This window comes from Malus domestica, chromosome 05, assembly GCF_042453785.1.
Source record: "Malus domestica chromosome 05, GDT2T_hap1".
In the NCBI taxonomy this organism is placed as follows: Eukaryota; Viridiplantae; Streptophyta; class Magnoliopsida; order Rosales; family Rosaceae; genus Malus; species Malus domestica.
Window position 1 is genome coordinate 13,612,829 of NC_091665.1, and position 16,373 is coordinate 13,629,201.

The 16,373-nt window shown below is 39.0% G+C and overlaps 1 protein-coding gene across 2 annotated transcripts; it reads left to right on the forward strand.

The window, feature by feature from the left end:
* The first annotated feature begins 5,767 nt into the window (after nucleotides 1-5,767).
* LOC103412270 (dolichyl-diphosphooligosaccharide--protein glycosyltransferase 48 kDa subunit-like) lies at nucleotides 5,768-11,646 on the forward strand. Of its 2 annotated transcripts, none has more exons than XM_008350860.4 (13): nucleotides 5,768-6,208; nucleotides 6,343-6,479; nucleotides 7,228-7,353; nucleotides 7,841-7,894; nucleotides 8,049-8,162; nucleotides 8,795-8,850; nucleotides 8,929-8,970; nucleotides 9,548-9,623; nucleotides 9,831-9,902; nucleotides 10,004-10,129; nucleotides 10,197-10,301; nucleotides 11,034-11,117; nucleotides 11,469-11,646. In XM_008350860.4, exons 1-13 carry the CDS (start codon nucleotides 5,938-5,940, stop codon nucleotides 11,514-11,516), a joined length of 1,311 nt encoding a protein of 436 aa, XP_008349082.1. In that variant the 5' UTR covers nucleotides 5,768-5,937; the 3' UTR covers nucleotides 11,517-11,646. The 2 variants fall into 2 exon arrangements, with proteins under 2 accessions (XP_008349082.1, XP_017181482.1); XM_017325993.3 differs by having other exon boundaries at nucleotides 5,786-6,208; nucleotides 10,173-10,301.
* Nucleotides 11,647-16,373: the final 4,727 nt, after the last annotated feature.

The window sequence follows — 16,373 nt, forward strand, 5'->3', positions numbered from 1 at the left end:
CAACTTTGCAGAAAGAACGGGTAAAGATTTCTGACAAAGTCGAAAATGCGTAAATCTTACTGTTTCAATTACCCAACGGTTGCCGACAAGAGTAAAGGAACAGTGCGACTATTGGTTGTTGGGAAATTACTATATATGTCGACCTTCATCCTCCATAGCAAGGCAGACCTACAAAAATGTCCAACCCTTCCTTACCTCTGAGAGTACACTCCTAACAGAGCCTATTGAAATACTCAGTTTTCTTCCTCTTCGAGAATACCCTTGCAAACAAATGACATCAAAGCAAAAGTATCTCATATCATCAGGGTAGAAAGCAAGAGTATCTCATATCATGCTTTTTCCCTGTCTTTTCATTTACCATTGCCATTACCTTCAAGACAAGGAGAAAGAAAGCAATCAGTCGGAACCTGAAATCAAACTTTCGATCTGGAACTGATTGCCTAGAACCTTTGCCTGATTTCTTACCTAGCATTGCTCTCGAGTGCTCATCACCGCTGAGAAGTAGTGCTCTGAAAGACCATTTAAATGTAAAGGTTGCATTCCACTTTTGCATCGGGGGCAAATACTGCAAGAGATTGAAGCAGAATGATCAATGATGAGCCGAAACATATCACTATAGCACGATGCCCTTCCTTGCAGAACTGCATAACCCAGATGGAGGAGTCTAAATGAAAGCTAAGCTCGGCATCGTTGCCCTAGTCAAACAGCTCGAAAAGCTTTAATAGCCTTTCACTGGCACCATCGCCGAAGAGCAAAGCCTTGTTGTGCAACTCTATCAAATCGCCACCACTTCTTCGAAAGCAAGAGTATTTCATATCATGCTTTCTCCTTGTCATTTTCTTTGTCCTTGTTATTACCTGCAGGACAAGAAGAAGGAGAGCCATCAGTCAGAACTTGAAGTCAAACTCCCAGTCAGTAACAGACTGCTTGTAACCCTTCCCTGATTGCTTACCTAGCACTGCTCTCGAAGTACCCATTATTTCAACATCTTATGCTTTTAGAGAAGATACCACATCTACCCGAAGAACAGATAAAGCAAGGGAAAATGATACATTGAAGCATGTGGAGACAAGTACAACAAAGCACGTGCCGATTCATTAGTTACTTCTTCAAAATCAAAAAGTATCTTATATCATCAGGGTTGCAATCACTCTGGGTTTGGTGGACTCATTTTGACCCTCAAATTCTTGGGTCGACTCGCTAGGCATTGTGAGTTGCACTTGTCAATTCACCACCCTTGAATCAAATCCTTAAAGATCAAGTCACCAACTGGAAGAAGCGCCCACCACTTTTGAAGATCATACCGTTAACCAAACTGCTCAGGTATGAATTAGAAAGATTGAACAAAGAAACAGGCCATCACCTTCACCTCGTGCCTGCTTTCCATGTGTTCGAATCAACCTTCAAGATCAAGCCTCAACGGCCCTTGAAGAAGCTTCCAGCCCAATTCAAGATCAAGCCTCGACGGCCCTTGAAGAAATCATAAGTATGATTCAAAATCAAGTGTCGATCACCCTTGAATCAAATCCAGCTCCACATAAAAAAAAAGTAAGTTCAAACCTTCAGAGGAAACCAGAAAATCCTCCAACCTAGCTCAAGAATAAGCTGTGGAAAGTCAACAATCGGAGGAAGCCAGAAAGTCCTCCAACCCAGTTCAAGAATAAGCTGTGGAAAGTCAACAATCAGAGGAAGCCAGAAAGTCCTCCAACCCAGTTCAAGAATAAGCTGTGGAAAGTCAACAATTGGAGGAAACCAAAAAATCCTCCAATCCAGTTCAAGAATAAGCCTGTGGAAAGTCAACAATTGGAGGAAACCAGAAAATCCTTCGACCCAATTCAAGATCAAAGCTGTGGAAAGTTAACAAGCACAACAAAATACATGCCAATTCATCCACTACCAAAGCCAAAGATCATCTACCACGTGAAGTTCCTTGTGGTCCAATTTCAATCTTCAAGATCAAGCCTCAACGGCCCTTGAAGAAATTTCAAACAAAGTTCAAGAACAAGCCTCAACGGCCCTTGAAGAAACTTCTAGCCCAATTCAAGATCAAGCCTTAACGACCATTGAAGAAATCTCTAGCCCAATTCAAGATCAAGCCTCAATGGCTCTTGGATCGACATATACATTAAGGGACTTCAAAACGCATCTCCTAAATGTGACAAGCACATGTATACGACGCGCCTTGAAGTGGGGGCATTTGTAGACATCGAAATTTCAGTGAAATAAATGTTGACCAATAGTTACAATTTCAACGCTCACGTGTCATATAAATTTTACACGTAGCGTGTGACTAAACGAAAAATCAAAATAAATCAGAAAAGTCATCAAACAGGACACATGTCAACACCTGGCAGAAACAATTTACTTCATCTGAATATTATATTCAGAATTAGGCCTTGGAAAATTTTATAAATAGAAGCAATTTCATTCATTTTAGGGAAATTGAAGAGGAATTCACATATACATTTCTCTACTACAAAATTGGAAGAGAATTCCCTAAATCCTTGAAGTTTTGAAGTTCTAAAGCTTTCAAGCATCCAACCTCCTAAATTCCCAAGAAATCCCGAAGGATCAAGAAAGCCCTCTTCGTTTTTCGTCAAATCCTCCTTCAAGATCAAGCCCCGACGGCCCTTGAAGAAAGTGTTCATCGTTCATCATTCATTCATCCTAAGATCAAGCCCCAATGGCCCTTTGGATCAACAACATCAACAAATCCACACATCCAACCGTTCTTCAAGATCAAGCCCAAAAGCTCTTGAAGATTCATTCATTAACTGTTCATCAAGATCAAGCCCCAAAGGCCCTTGAAGATCCGTTCATCAACAATTCTTCAAGATCAAGCCCCGAAAGCCCTTGAAGATCCGTTCATCCATCAACCTTCAAGATCAAACCCAAAAGGCCCTTGAAGAAACTTCCAACCGTTCATCCAAGATCAAACCTCGACGACCCTTGGTCAGCATCACAATCCACAAATCTACACATTACAGAGATTGAATTAGAGGATCAAACCATAAAGAGATTGTAACCCCAAAATCATTAATACAAAATATTATTTTGTACACGTGTTCTTGTCTGTTTTGTTTCAGAAATTTCCGTGTTCACATGTGCACTTTGAAATGTTTCTCTTGGAACTTAGAAGAGAGCATCAACTCTATAGCTATAGTTAAGGCATGTCCCGGATCCCATATAGGCCAAAGGTCAAGGATACTAGTGAACCACAGTACGAAATCAGCATGTAGATCACTCGTCAAGCCACTTATGAACGTGAAGAAAGAACTATGGGCCATCAAAGTTAAAATATTGTTCCAAATGGTAGAACAAACCATGGAACCTCTAGCAGTAAATCTAGAAGTCCGTAGTGCAGTTTGCTGCAGCCTGTCAATTGGGTCAAAATTATCAAAATGGATTCCCCAGTTTGTACTGTCCAAATTAAAACTGAAAGTGCTCAAAATTATCATGTGCTAACAAATTTCCCCAAGCAGTATGTCAAAGAGCGATATATGAACATAAATTTTTGTGTGTTGTATATATCCAAAACATTGCATAGCACTAAAAACTGCTATAATCAGATGCAGATTAGTGAACAGAATGAATCTGAAAAACTGACGAATGCCACTGTTTTGTAAATCCTTGGAAGAAAGGGAAAGTCCATTTTGTTGTTCATAGTGAGCAAGTGCCATTAGCTATGCTTTTGCATCAAATATCTTTTCGGAGCTCAAAACCTGCTGACTAATGGACGGATTACCCCAAACGAAAATGCAAGTGTAGCCAATCCAACCGCTGGAAGTATTCCAAGTTAGGCTGATTCCTGCAAAATAATTGCACAATTGGACGGCAAAGGAAACTTCCAGGCTGTAGTCCTTGACTTTGCTCCTTGCCAAAAAAATTTCCTTTCCACTTCGGAGCTTTCCCCATCATATTTACAAAATTATCCACAAAGCAAAGAATCACCCATCCAAAAGTGCCAGTTGAAAAGGTGGGTTGAAAAAACAAAATGATTTCAATATCACACTGAACATTTCTAGGTAGGAATAAACTCTTTAGGAACCACCAATCAGGAAAAGGAAGTGATAATGCAGGGTAAACCTTCTGGGCAATTTCTCTCTTTTGCCTTTTGTCAAACACATCGTGGGCCAATATGTTTCTTTTACTCTTATAGGAATTAAAGACAATCATTGCAAAGGTCATAGAATGTGGAATAAATTCCAAATGCAAATGTGCCTTTTTTAATGGAGAATACAATATTGGGACTTGACAACGGCGGGCCTTGTTTGGTTCCGTAGGTGGGTGGATTGGGTATGTAATATGAAGAACATCCGCCTTAAGAGGGAGTGTTTCCATCGCAGCAGTGGGGGTACCTAACGATGGCATAACTCGACTATCATTGCAAGTCTGAAAGTGACCATTCAAGCGAGATGCGGCAACATGATTAACCAGCACGGTATTGACAAGACCGTCAACGTGAAATGAGGAGCACAAGCTTGATCCTACAGAGGATGAGGAAAAGTTTGAAGAGTTCTTTGAAGTGTAGGTTAGATACGAAGATGGACCAACAATGGTTTTGGTTTCAGACGGTAAATTTGGGGTAGTAAATACTGTAGTGCTAACATTTGAAGTTGTCCCACGAGTAGAAGCAGCAACAAGTGATGTCGATGTCGGGGAGTTGCAGCAGTTACAGAGGCTGCCAGTGGAGCAGTTGTTGCAGCGGGGTTAGGAGCGTGAGAAGTAGCAGAAATCAAAGCAAAAGACGATATAGGTAAAGAGGCTTGGGTTGTAGTGCTAGTTGCTGGAGTCGAATTAAGGGTTGTGGTTTAGAAAGAAACGAAGCGGAGGGAGTCGATGGTCTGAAGAAGGAGAAGCGGAAAGCAGATGTTGATGAAGGAGCAGCAGTAGTGGGAGTGGAGGCTGTGGGTTTCAAAAGAAGGGAGGATGAAGAGGAAGTGGAGACGCTTTGGAACGATTGGGTGGTCGGAGCTACAAAGGATGAAGGTTAGGATGAGGAAACTGTGCCAAACAGCGGTGAAGGTGCGCTGGGTGTAAATAAGGTCGGTGGAGAGGGTGGGTGAGAAGAGGGAGAAATGGCATATGGCTGGGGTAAATATATGGGGGCGGGTAAATGAGCAACGAGGTGGGAAGATGAGTGAACTGGCGACGTGGTAGGAGAGAAGGACGAAGGACAAGTGGTGAAAGGGGTCCTTGGGTGGGCTGAGGAAGGCTGCGGAGAAGTACTCCGTGTGGGCTGGGGAAAGGTAGGGGGTTAGGTGTTTAGAGAACGAAGCTCTTCAAGACAAGTCTTTTGGAATTGCTCCTGCCAAGCACTGAGGATGGCCAGATGTGTGAGAGAGTGTTGCAGATTGGTGAGTTGGTGGTTCATCATCGTGACCTTGTCACGGAAGTTCTGGATTTGAATGATGATTTGTTGTTGTGGAAATCGCCGGTCGTGTACCACCTTTGAAATGTTGGCCACAGGCACCGATACCGGCCGCTTGCCCATGGAAGCACACCTGGGTTCTAGATACCAAATGGTAGGACCCATTCCGTAGGATTGGAGAAGAAAAGGAAAATGCAAGGAAAGTAAGAAATAAAATAACAGTTCTTTTCATTCATGCCTTTCCCAAATGATGAAAGAAGGTTTATATACAACCCTAATAGAGGAGTGTCATAAGAACACATCACTATCCTCAAAATCGTTAGATGAAGCCAACTACTACAAAGATAAGACAAAATACCATAAATATATAAACTCAATAACTAGTATCGTAACATTGTCGTCTTCGGGACTTTTCCTTTAATGAATTTTCTTGTCTCGATTAAAAATAAAAAAATTTAACGAAATTACGAAAAGCCAGTCAACACCTCGTCCACACTAGTTTTGCGGTCTGAAGACAGAGTAGCTCGCATTTCTTCGCCGCAGTCCCTCCCCAAACCCAACCAACCATGTCGAAGCTCGTCGGCGTCCTCGCCTTCCTAACCCTAACCCTCCCATTTCTGGCCCACTCCTTCTCGCCGGACCACCCCACCGACCGCCGCGTTCTTGTTCTGCTTGACGACCTCGCTGTCAAATCCTCCCATTCCTTGTTCTTCAAGTCCCTCCAGTCTCGAGGCTTCGAGCTCGATTTCAAGCTCGCCGATGATCCCAACATCTCCTTGCAGCGATACGCCCTCTACAGCTACGACGCCTTGATCCTCTTTTCTCCTTCCGTCGATCGTAAGTCTCTCGGTTTTGAATTTTTCATTGTTTGTGTTTTTGTGCTTTGGGAGAAAGTTGTGGAATTTGCGAACTTCGGTCGATTGAAATGGAGGATCAATTTATTCAGAAATTGTGTTTGTCGTGTATTATAGGTTTTGGAGGATCCATTGATCTGGCTGCTATACTGGATTTCGTGGATAGCGGTCATGATTTGATCATTGCAGCTGATACCAATGCATCTGATTTGATCCGGCAAATCGCAGTTGAGTGCGGAGTTGATTTCGATGAGGTTGGTTCAAGCATCCAAGCATTTTCATTGGTTGCTGCATTGATTATATGTTTTCAAGATTGTCAGAATTTCCTCTGAATTGAATTATGTACAGTATGCATAATATCCTCTACTTCCCGAACCCGAAGAGATTTCATTGAAGAACCGATTGTCCAATTTGTTTGGGGATAACTAAAACAAGCACAATGAGTATAGTGCAAGTACTTATGAATGTAGCCAATTCTAATGAAATTGAGTTAAATGGGTGCGCACAAAATTGAAGTTCTTTAATAACCGCAGGATCATCATTAAATCATGTTATGAACCGTCACTACATTTGAGCTCTTTATGAATGATCTTTGTAGAGGTTTATTTGGGCATCTTGCCAATTACTAATTCCTATGATTTAATTACACATCAATACATATACTACATTGATGTGATTGCGAGGTTGAAAAAAATCGTACTTCTTAATGCAAATAGTATATTTTCCAATTGTACAAAGAAAAAATCTTTGGTTTTATATTCCTTTCCTGAAATTATGGATTCGTATAAAGCATTTGGGCCGCCACTGTTTAAGTAGTTATCCTGGATAAATTTTTCTTCTCCTCTTACCTCATACAGTATTGTACAAGGCTTAATGACACCCAATATTCATATCCTTCCCTTGAACTCATACAAGTTTATCTAGGTCTTACCCTTTCATCCAGCATTTTGAGCTTGATTAAGGAATTGATGTGTTTGGGTATTTTATTTATTATGAGTACAGGATCCTGCTGCTATGGTCATAGATCACACAAGCTATGCAGTTTCAGACACTGAAGGTGATCATACAGTTATTGCTAGTGATGATTTCATCAAGTCTGATGTAATTTTGGGAAGTGAGAAAATTGAGGCAAGTGCTATTCTGATTTACTATTAGTTGTCCAGTTAAATTGTGTTACATCGTGCTCATGTGTGTATGTCAATTGGTAGTATCACTGTTTAGTTTTTACAGAATATTGTTTCCAACTCAATTAATTTCCCGTATGAACTTCCTCAGGGAATTTCTCTGTCCTTTCCTTTTCATTCTTTTTCCCACAAAAAAATTGTAAATTGGAGAACGTTTGGAACCTGCTAATTTTCTAAATTTGCCTTTTATTTTTGTATGTTTTTCTCTTCCATCAAGTTATATGTGTCTGGCCAGGCCACAGGTTGTCACATTTTTTCTCAAGCCATTAATTTTTTATGTCCTTGTATCCACTAGTAGCTTAAGCAAATTATTCTCAGAGGAAAGATCAATGGTTGCACTTTGAGACTGTTCCGTGCACACCACTACTAAATGGTGATGGTAATTGTTGTCTTTGTTTCTGATTTTGTTTCCATTGGTTGTTCTGCCACAGGCTCCTGTACTTTTCCAAGGGATTGGCCATACAGTAAACTCTGAAAATAGCCTGGTAAGAATTTTCAGTTATCCATATTCAATGCACTGCAACAAACAAGAGAATTGACCTTTGTGCCGATTAAAGTTATTCAACTGTGATTGTTCATGGTTTTTCCTTTAAATTTTATAACCTTCTCTTTTTCATGTCACTATTGGAAACATTGTAGGTTTTGAAAGTTCTCTCAGCTTCACTTTCAGCATATTCTGCTAACCCCAAAAGCAAGCTATCAAATCCTCCATCGCTCACTGGATCTGCTATATCTTTAGTTTCAGTTGTGCAGGTATGTTAACTACTCACTGCCCGTCACCTGTCGTCCATTCCTCCTTTACTTCATTTCTGTGTCTATTAATTTTGTAATACATATATGATTTCCCTTGTTTATGTGTTTTTTATCCTTTAATTGGAAAAATCATGCTTATGGTCCATGACAAGGAAATGATATTGATCGTATTAGTTATTTACAACTTTCTGTTGGCTTCATAGTGTTTTTTTGTTAAGCAAAAGAGTACCTCTCTCTTTCTCTGTCTCTCTATTGTTTATATTTTTGGGAGGCAAACATAGGACTAAATTGCAAGTTGCAACAACATATCTACTTCCAGATAACTGTCCAAGGGCATCCTACTTTTGTTTATCGTTACCTTTTCATATTATTTTTTACGTCCTCTTTCGCCTGTGGCCGGTGACTTTTCTCAAAATCCTGCTGTACCTATTGCTGTTGGAATGGACTTTAATGCTTGATATTCAGTGTCACAATATAGCTCCCTAGTGTCTGGTTCCTGATGTTTCCATTCATAAACATTACTAAGCCAGTAAATGAAATCTATTTCCTTTGATGCTTTAGTGATTGAATGTGAGTGCATCTACTGTACACATTGTATTTTCTGTAACGGTTTTCTTGTGTTTGTCTCACAGGCTAGAAACAATGCTCGGGTTTTGATATCTGGTTCATTAAGTTTGTTCAGCGATAGGTATTTGATAATTTCCAGCTAAATGACGTTTTCTTATTTTATACTGTTTCCACTCACAAGATTTGGTTTTGTTTCCAGGTTTTTCAGATCTAAGGTGCAGAAGGCTGGAAGCTCAAAGAAGTAAGTGATGCTCTGATTTCTAATTCGATTTCCTTGCCATACTTGTTACAGTTACATTGATATTTTAGGACATCTCCTTTTTTTAACTGCCATATAAATACTTACACATAATCAAAGAGGAGAAAAGTGCCTTATTAGTGGAGATACAGCTTGCCTGTGGGGAGTTAACTCATAGCTATACTTCACTTTGTGAACTGGTCTGGTTGTAGCTTAGTTCCCAAGTTAACTGGTGTATTGGATATGATGAAAATTCAATTGTTGATTGTTTATAAACTAATAAAAGGTTGTAGGCTATGGTGCTTGTCGAGGAATGGATGTCCTTTACAACTCAATGATGAGCTATGATTCATGCAGGGATTAGGCTAGACATGTAGACGATAGATATCAATAGAAATATGCATGTTGGGGAAGTAAAGGGCTCACAAGCTGTTTGTATGATATTTATTTTCCCTATATAGCTGTATCATGACTAAAATATGCATTTTTGAATGAGTCTATTGTGTATATCTCTTAATACAGCAGAATAATTTTCGGTTTGAAAGAAGAAATTTATGAGAAACAATTTTTGTGATAACAGACATGAGAAATCGGCAAATGAGCAGTTTCTGACTGAACTTAGCAAATGGGTCTTCCATGAAAGAGGTCATCTCAAGGTGAGGCAAAAGTTATTTTCTTGTAGTCAGAATATTGTAGGTTTATTTAATGAGGCCTGAACAAAATAAAGAGGAGAACAGTAAAAGAGAAGTGATGGTGGGTGATTTAACTCATCTTATTGCTTCATTATAGCTATCTATATAGTCTATAGTTAGCATTTTTGGGCTTGTTAAATCCTCACCTTGTTAAAACATGTTTGTCTGTAGGCTGTGAATGTAAAACACCACAGAGTTGGGGAAGCCGATGAACCTGCAATTTACAGGATCAACGATGACTTGGTAATTTTATTTACTTACGGTTTTAATAAAACTCCCCCAAAAAAAAAAAGAGCAAAGAAACTAAAGACTTCGGCATCTGACACTGAAATTGCAATTTGAAGGAATATTCGGTCGAGATTTATGAATGGCGTGGGCAACGTTGGGAACCATATGTTGCTGATGATGTCCAAGTGCAGTTTTACATGATGAGTCCCTATGTTCTAAAAACCTTGTCGACTGATCAGAAGGTAACGCACTTTATTCACTGCAGATTTTTCATTAATATCCCAGCTTAATTTTCTTTTTGTGTGTCAGGGTCGTTATTTTACTGAGTTTAGGGTTCCAGATGTTTATGGGGTTTTCCAGTTCAAAGTTGAGTACAAGAGACTTGGCTACACAAGTTTGTCTCTCTCAAAGCAGGTAATTAAATGTTCCTATAAATGGTGTCGATGCATCTCTAACTTGTTAAAAAGAAGATGTTACAATTAAACGAAGTTTTGTATGGATTTATGCTTCAGCTCGATGGAGGACATCATGTACTTAAGAAATTTGAATCTGATAATATAGAATCGAAGCTTCATAATTGATTGAAAATCTGTGGGTACATTAATAAAGTTTGAATTAAGTCCGATTAGAAATTTTCAATTTCAATTTACCGCAGTTATTCTCGTAAAACTTATTAGTCCAATTAGTTATTAGGATAGGTATTTGAATGGTGAGAAACTGAGAATAAAGAAAAGAACATAAGTATAGTATCTACCATTGAACGACCGGCTACTAACGTTTTTACACCTGGAATGGCATACACTTCAACTTCGAGTAAGTATTATAAGCCTAAAGTACCCCAAACTTTGTAGGGAACTTTAACGAAAAGCATCCGGTACTGTTCACTTTAACGAAAAACCACATTTTTACACTAAAAAGTCAATCCTGGTACTATTCACTTTACCCTTTATTTTGTCCTTATCATTAAAACTTAAAGTTTTCAAGCCCTTTTCATTAGTTTTCCTAACTTTGTATTGTGACAAAATGTGATATTTTATTTATTTATTTATTTTAATTCTTGCTTTTTATGAGTGAGTCAGGTTTTCTGTTTTAGTGTAATGTTATTTTATCCACTGCCTCAATGGAAACTTGGATATTGAATTGCAGATCCCTGTTCGACCATTTAAACACAATGAATACGAAAGATTTATACCAGCAGCTTATCCCTACTATGGAGCAGCATTTTCTATGGTAACTCGTTTGTTCTCTGGAATGGGGCCTCTGTTACATTATGCATTCACTCACACGCACGCACAATGAATGCAAAAGATACCTACACTCATCAAGCGTCTTAGACATGATCCCTTGCCATCCAAACTGCCCTTCATTTTCATATATTTACTTTTATAAATATTTTGGATGCCATCTTTCCAACTCTCGTTTAATGGCGTGAAGAGCATCTCTGCATTCATGGCCGAGTCGTTAGTGTTTAGCTTCCGTGTTTCAATTTACACCGGTGGCATAAGCTATTTGTACATAATTTATTGGAGTATGATTTTAGCAGTGTTCTGATAACATGATCTTCTTGGTATTGTGATGCAGATGACAGGTTTCTTCGTCTTTACGGCAGTCCACCTGTATAACAAGTAGGTGTAGAACAATTGTAGGGGAAGATGTATGGCGATGACTAAGAGCTGATTAGGAACGGAAATTTTGATTAGGCAATAGCATTACGCATACTTTTCTATATTATAAATGCATTATATTATTATGTGGTTCATTGCCCCTTTATTTTTATTTTTTATTTTCCTGAAGAGCATGATTCATTAAACAATGTAAAATATTACATTGGCAGCAGCCACCGAGGCGGCCTCAGAGGAGAAACCGAGCGGTACATTCGACCAAGGCTTCGCAAGGCAAAAGTTTCATATCCGCTGCGGGAAAAAAACCCCAGCCTTAACCCGCCATTAGACCCGCCAAACCTGGGGAGAGTTACCAGATCCGAAACACCTTGACATAATCTTGCATGTACATCCAAATAGAAATACAAAAGAAAGAAGAAAAAAATGAAGCTAAAGAAGAAAAAAAATGAAGCCAATAACCTTGCTTTGGAAAAAGCAGCAACACGCTTGGCCTCGTAATTCCGGCATGCAGGTCGGGCGAGGAGCAGTGCGGGGATGATCCAAATATGAAGGCAATCGGTGGTGTGCTAATCTTATAACAAAGCAAAGGTTTTGGGGGGATGAACTGTGGGGTGGAGAGGTAAAGGATGGATATGGAGGAAGATGAAACTATAGGTTTAAAAGAGGAATGGGGATCCTCTCTAGATCCTCTTTGTAAGGATCCTGGGAATCTATTAATCGTATCCGTTCATCGTACATCATGCGGTCATAAATTATTCTAATTTTTTTTATTTAAAATTAAACAAAAACAGTACCTGATGAAAACTAACCGCATAATGTACGATGAATGTACACGATTAAATGATCCTCGGGATCCTCACAAAGAGGATCCTCGTTCTTAAAAGAGGGCGGTTTGCAGATAGGGGAGGGTGAAATTAAACAAGACGGAAAAAAAATAAAAAGCAATGAGAAACGCTGGGAAATCGATGATAACCATTGGGAAAGTAAGTCACCGACTCTCAAAATCGCAGCCAGTGGCGATTGGGATAGGGTTCAAGAAGATGAGGGGTCTAGCAAGTCTAGGTTTGATTTGCTGGATTTGGAGAAGAGAAAATTGTAGTAATGGTTCATCAACTTTAACCCAATTAGAGCAATGATATTTCAACTAAAAATCCATGGTTAGTGGTCCCTTAACTTATCAAAACGTGTAGTTATGACAATTTTCGTCAATTCCGTTAGAACTTCCGTCGAAATAGTGTCATGTCACGCACATGAAGCTGAATCAAAAGGCAAGTATGGAAAACCAAATGAAAAAAAATTATAGTCATGGTTCTTCAACTTTAACCTAATTGGAGCAATGATTCTTAACTTTAACTGACTTTTAATTCAAGTGGCAACTTTGTTGCGGGCAGGTCCAAAGCGAGTGGTCAAAGAAAGAGAGAAGGAGAAGTCTCCTTCGCCCACCAAAAATATCCGCTGTCTAGTCTTCTGTTTCGACGTATGCTTCCTTTTATTCTTTGTAAAATTGATTGCACACGCACAACGTGTGTGGCCCAGTTGCTAGTTTGCTATCAGAAAAGCCCCGAAAGGTTTATACATTTTCAAGTTACTCTTAAAACACAAATGTCCATAAAATTAAAGAATATGATTAACATTTAACTGTCCTCACTTACCGTTGTTTAACAAGATACAAATAAGTTTACAAGTTACTTTGAGTTTAAGTTACAATTCCTTAAGAGGAAAATGTAGTAATGGTCTCTTAACTTTAACTCAATCGGAACAATATCCCTCATCTAAAAATCTATGACTATTGGTCCCTTAACTCATTAAAACGTGTAGCTATAGTCATTTTCGTCAACTCCCTTAAAACTTCCGTCAAAATGAGTCACGTGCCATGCACGTGAGGCTGAATCAAGGGGCAAATATAAAAAACCAAATGAAAAAAATTGTAACAATGGTCCCTCAACTTTAACCCAATTGGAGAAATAGTATCTCAACTTTAACCTGAAGGAAAAAATTTGTCCTAGCTAAGAACATGTGAAAATGTTTGAATACATATGCAAACTATTAACACATTAAAGTAGGCATGCATTAAAAAACAATTCATAAAACCCATGACTTTCAAAGCCTAGTGAATGGTGAACCAATAAACTCTTTAACAACATTAAAGGGAATAAAGGATTTAGAGATTCTTTACCCTTGAAGCTCATCCTTGATAACCCAAGGGATTCACCCAAGTGGAGGGCCTTCAAGTCACCTCCTTGCTCCTTGGATCTTCCTTGTGATTTTCTTCCTTTTAGTGCTCCTTTGCTTCTTTGAGCATTTGAGGATATGTTCTCCAAAACACCAAAAGCTTGATGTCTCTAAGTCTCTTCACCAAGGATGTATAGTGAAGATGAAATGGATGACTTAGAGAAGAATAGATTGCTAGCTAAAACTTCTCTAAGTAGCCGGCCTCTATAGAGAAAAAGAGAGAAAATGTTTCAACTCTTTTCATCAAGAAAAACCCTAAATGAAAATAAAGCTATAAAGTTGAATTTATACTTCATCACATGTAAGTGGCAAACTTGTAATTAATCCAAGTTTGCATCCACTCACCCTATGGCCGGCCATGATGATGTTATTGGGCTAATTGCCCATTTTGTTTTAGTTGTCATACTACTTAAACATAATGGACCTTGTGGACCAAAACGCTTTTGGGCCCCGAAGCCCAAAACCAACTTAAAAGCCCAATACGAACATTTCGTATAATTAATTAACTAATTAATTAACTTTGACCATTCTTCAATTAAACCATTTAATTGCATATCCATTTCATTTAATTTCTTCACTTTCATCCTTACTCGGTGTACGATCCATTAGGTTCCATTTAGCGAGGTAGTGGGCGATTGTTACTCTTAACGATCGATTGTGAATTGAAACCACATTTCAATTCTCCCTTAAAATTAGTGTTTGCTAATCATTAGGGCTTCCACAAACCATGAGTGACACCTAGCAGCATGTCATGGTTACCCAAGCTAAGTAGAATTGGTTGGAGAACCTATCCAGTTACAACTACAATGCAATACGGTCATTCTCTAATACAATACTCTTAATCACATTATTTAAGTGATAGTTTGTTTCATGTCTACTATCCAATGTGATACTTCTCCATATGATTCTATTGAATAATATTTGGAACAAACTTCCTAAGTCATATTCATATGCTTTGGCCAAAGACTCTCGAATCATATCTTAGAGTATTCTCCTTCCACCTTAGAAGGTTAGAGATCCCTTGTTGTGCATTCATAGCACATGACTAGATAGCTTGACCCCAACAATGCCGTGGACACTCCAATGGAATGCCTTTGACATGATCAAAGGTCAATGACCTAACCATTAGACATCTATGATGCCTCAGGTCAAAGGACTACTTTGCATATTGCAACTATCGAGTTCTTACATGACATGTATGTTCGAACTCTCTTTTGATCGTAGTTCAGTGTACTCGATTACTCTTTCGAGCACCTATGTGTTTGTCTTAGTGTCCAACACCAAATGACTTGAGACTAGTCATACTCACGCTTGAGTCGACATAACACATACTAACCTTAGCGGATTGTCAATGCCCAATTGGAAATCCTATGGCTAAGAACGTTTTAGGAATGAACATAAGAGAAAGGTCTCGCTAATCTAACTTACTTAAATCACTTGTCTCTTAGATCAAATACATTCCTTGGATTCCCTTATTGCTTAAACACATGATACAATAAATAGTGATTAACAATAAGCTTTGCCCTTCATTAAACATATAAAAGTTTAATACAATAAGTATTCCAAAAGCTATTACATCAAATGATTGGCTTTGTGGGCATACCTCCAACAATCTCCCACTTGCACTTAAAGCCATCCTCCCATGTATCTAATACCCATCATTTCCATATGGCGGTCAAGTTGGATTTGAGACATTGGCTTCGTTAGTGGATCTGCTACGTTATTGGCTGAGGCAACTTTGAGGATGTTGACTTTCCCCTCGGCAGTATATCTTCTAATGATATTAAAGCGCCTGTCAAAATGCTTGTTCTTTTGATGTGCCCTGGGTTCCTTGGCTTGAGCTATCGCCCCACTATTATCACAGTACAAAGTTACTGGTGATGTAATGGTTGGAAGCACTCCAAGTTCAGTAATGAACTTCTTCATCCAGAACGCTTCTTTGCCGGCTTCAGCTGCAGCGACATATTCAGCCTCTGTCGTGGAATCAGCAATTACACTTTGTTTCTTGCTTTTCCAACTGACAGCCTTACCATTTAGAGTGAATACATATCCGGAGTTGGAACTTTTATCATCGATGTCAGATTGGAAATCTGCGTCTGTATAGGCTTCCACTCGCAACTCTGTCGCTCCTTCATAAACGAGGAACATGTCCTTAGTTCTTCTTAAGTACTTAAGGACCGTCTTGACAGCTGTCCAGTGTTCTGATCCTGGGTTAGATTGATATCGACTAGTAATGCTCACAGCATATGCGATATCAGGCCTTGTGCATATCATGGCATACATGAGACTTCCTATAGCGGAAGCATAAGGAATAGCTCTCATTTGTCGTATCTCTTCAGGAGTCTTAGGTTCCATGGACTTAGAAAGGTGAATTCCATGTCTCACAGGAAGAAAACCTTTCTTAGATTGTTCCATCTGGAACCTACTTAGCACCTTATCAATGTACATAGATTGGGATAATCCAATTAATTTTCTGGATCTATCACGATAGAGCTTTATCCCAAGTACATAAGATGCATCTCCTAAATCTTTCATGTGGAAGGTTTTGGACAACCACACTTTTACAGAAGAAAGTACTGCAGTGTCATTCCCGAATAGTAATATGTCATCTACATATAACACTAGGAATACA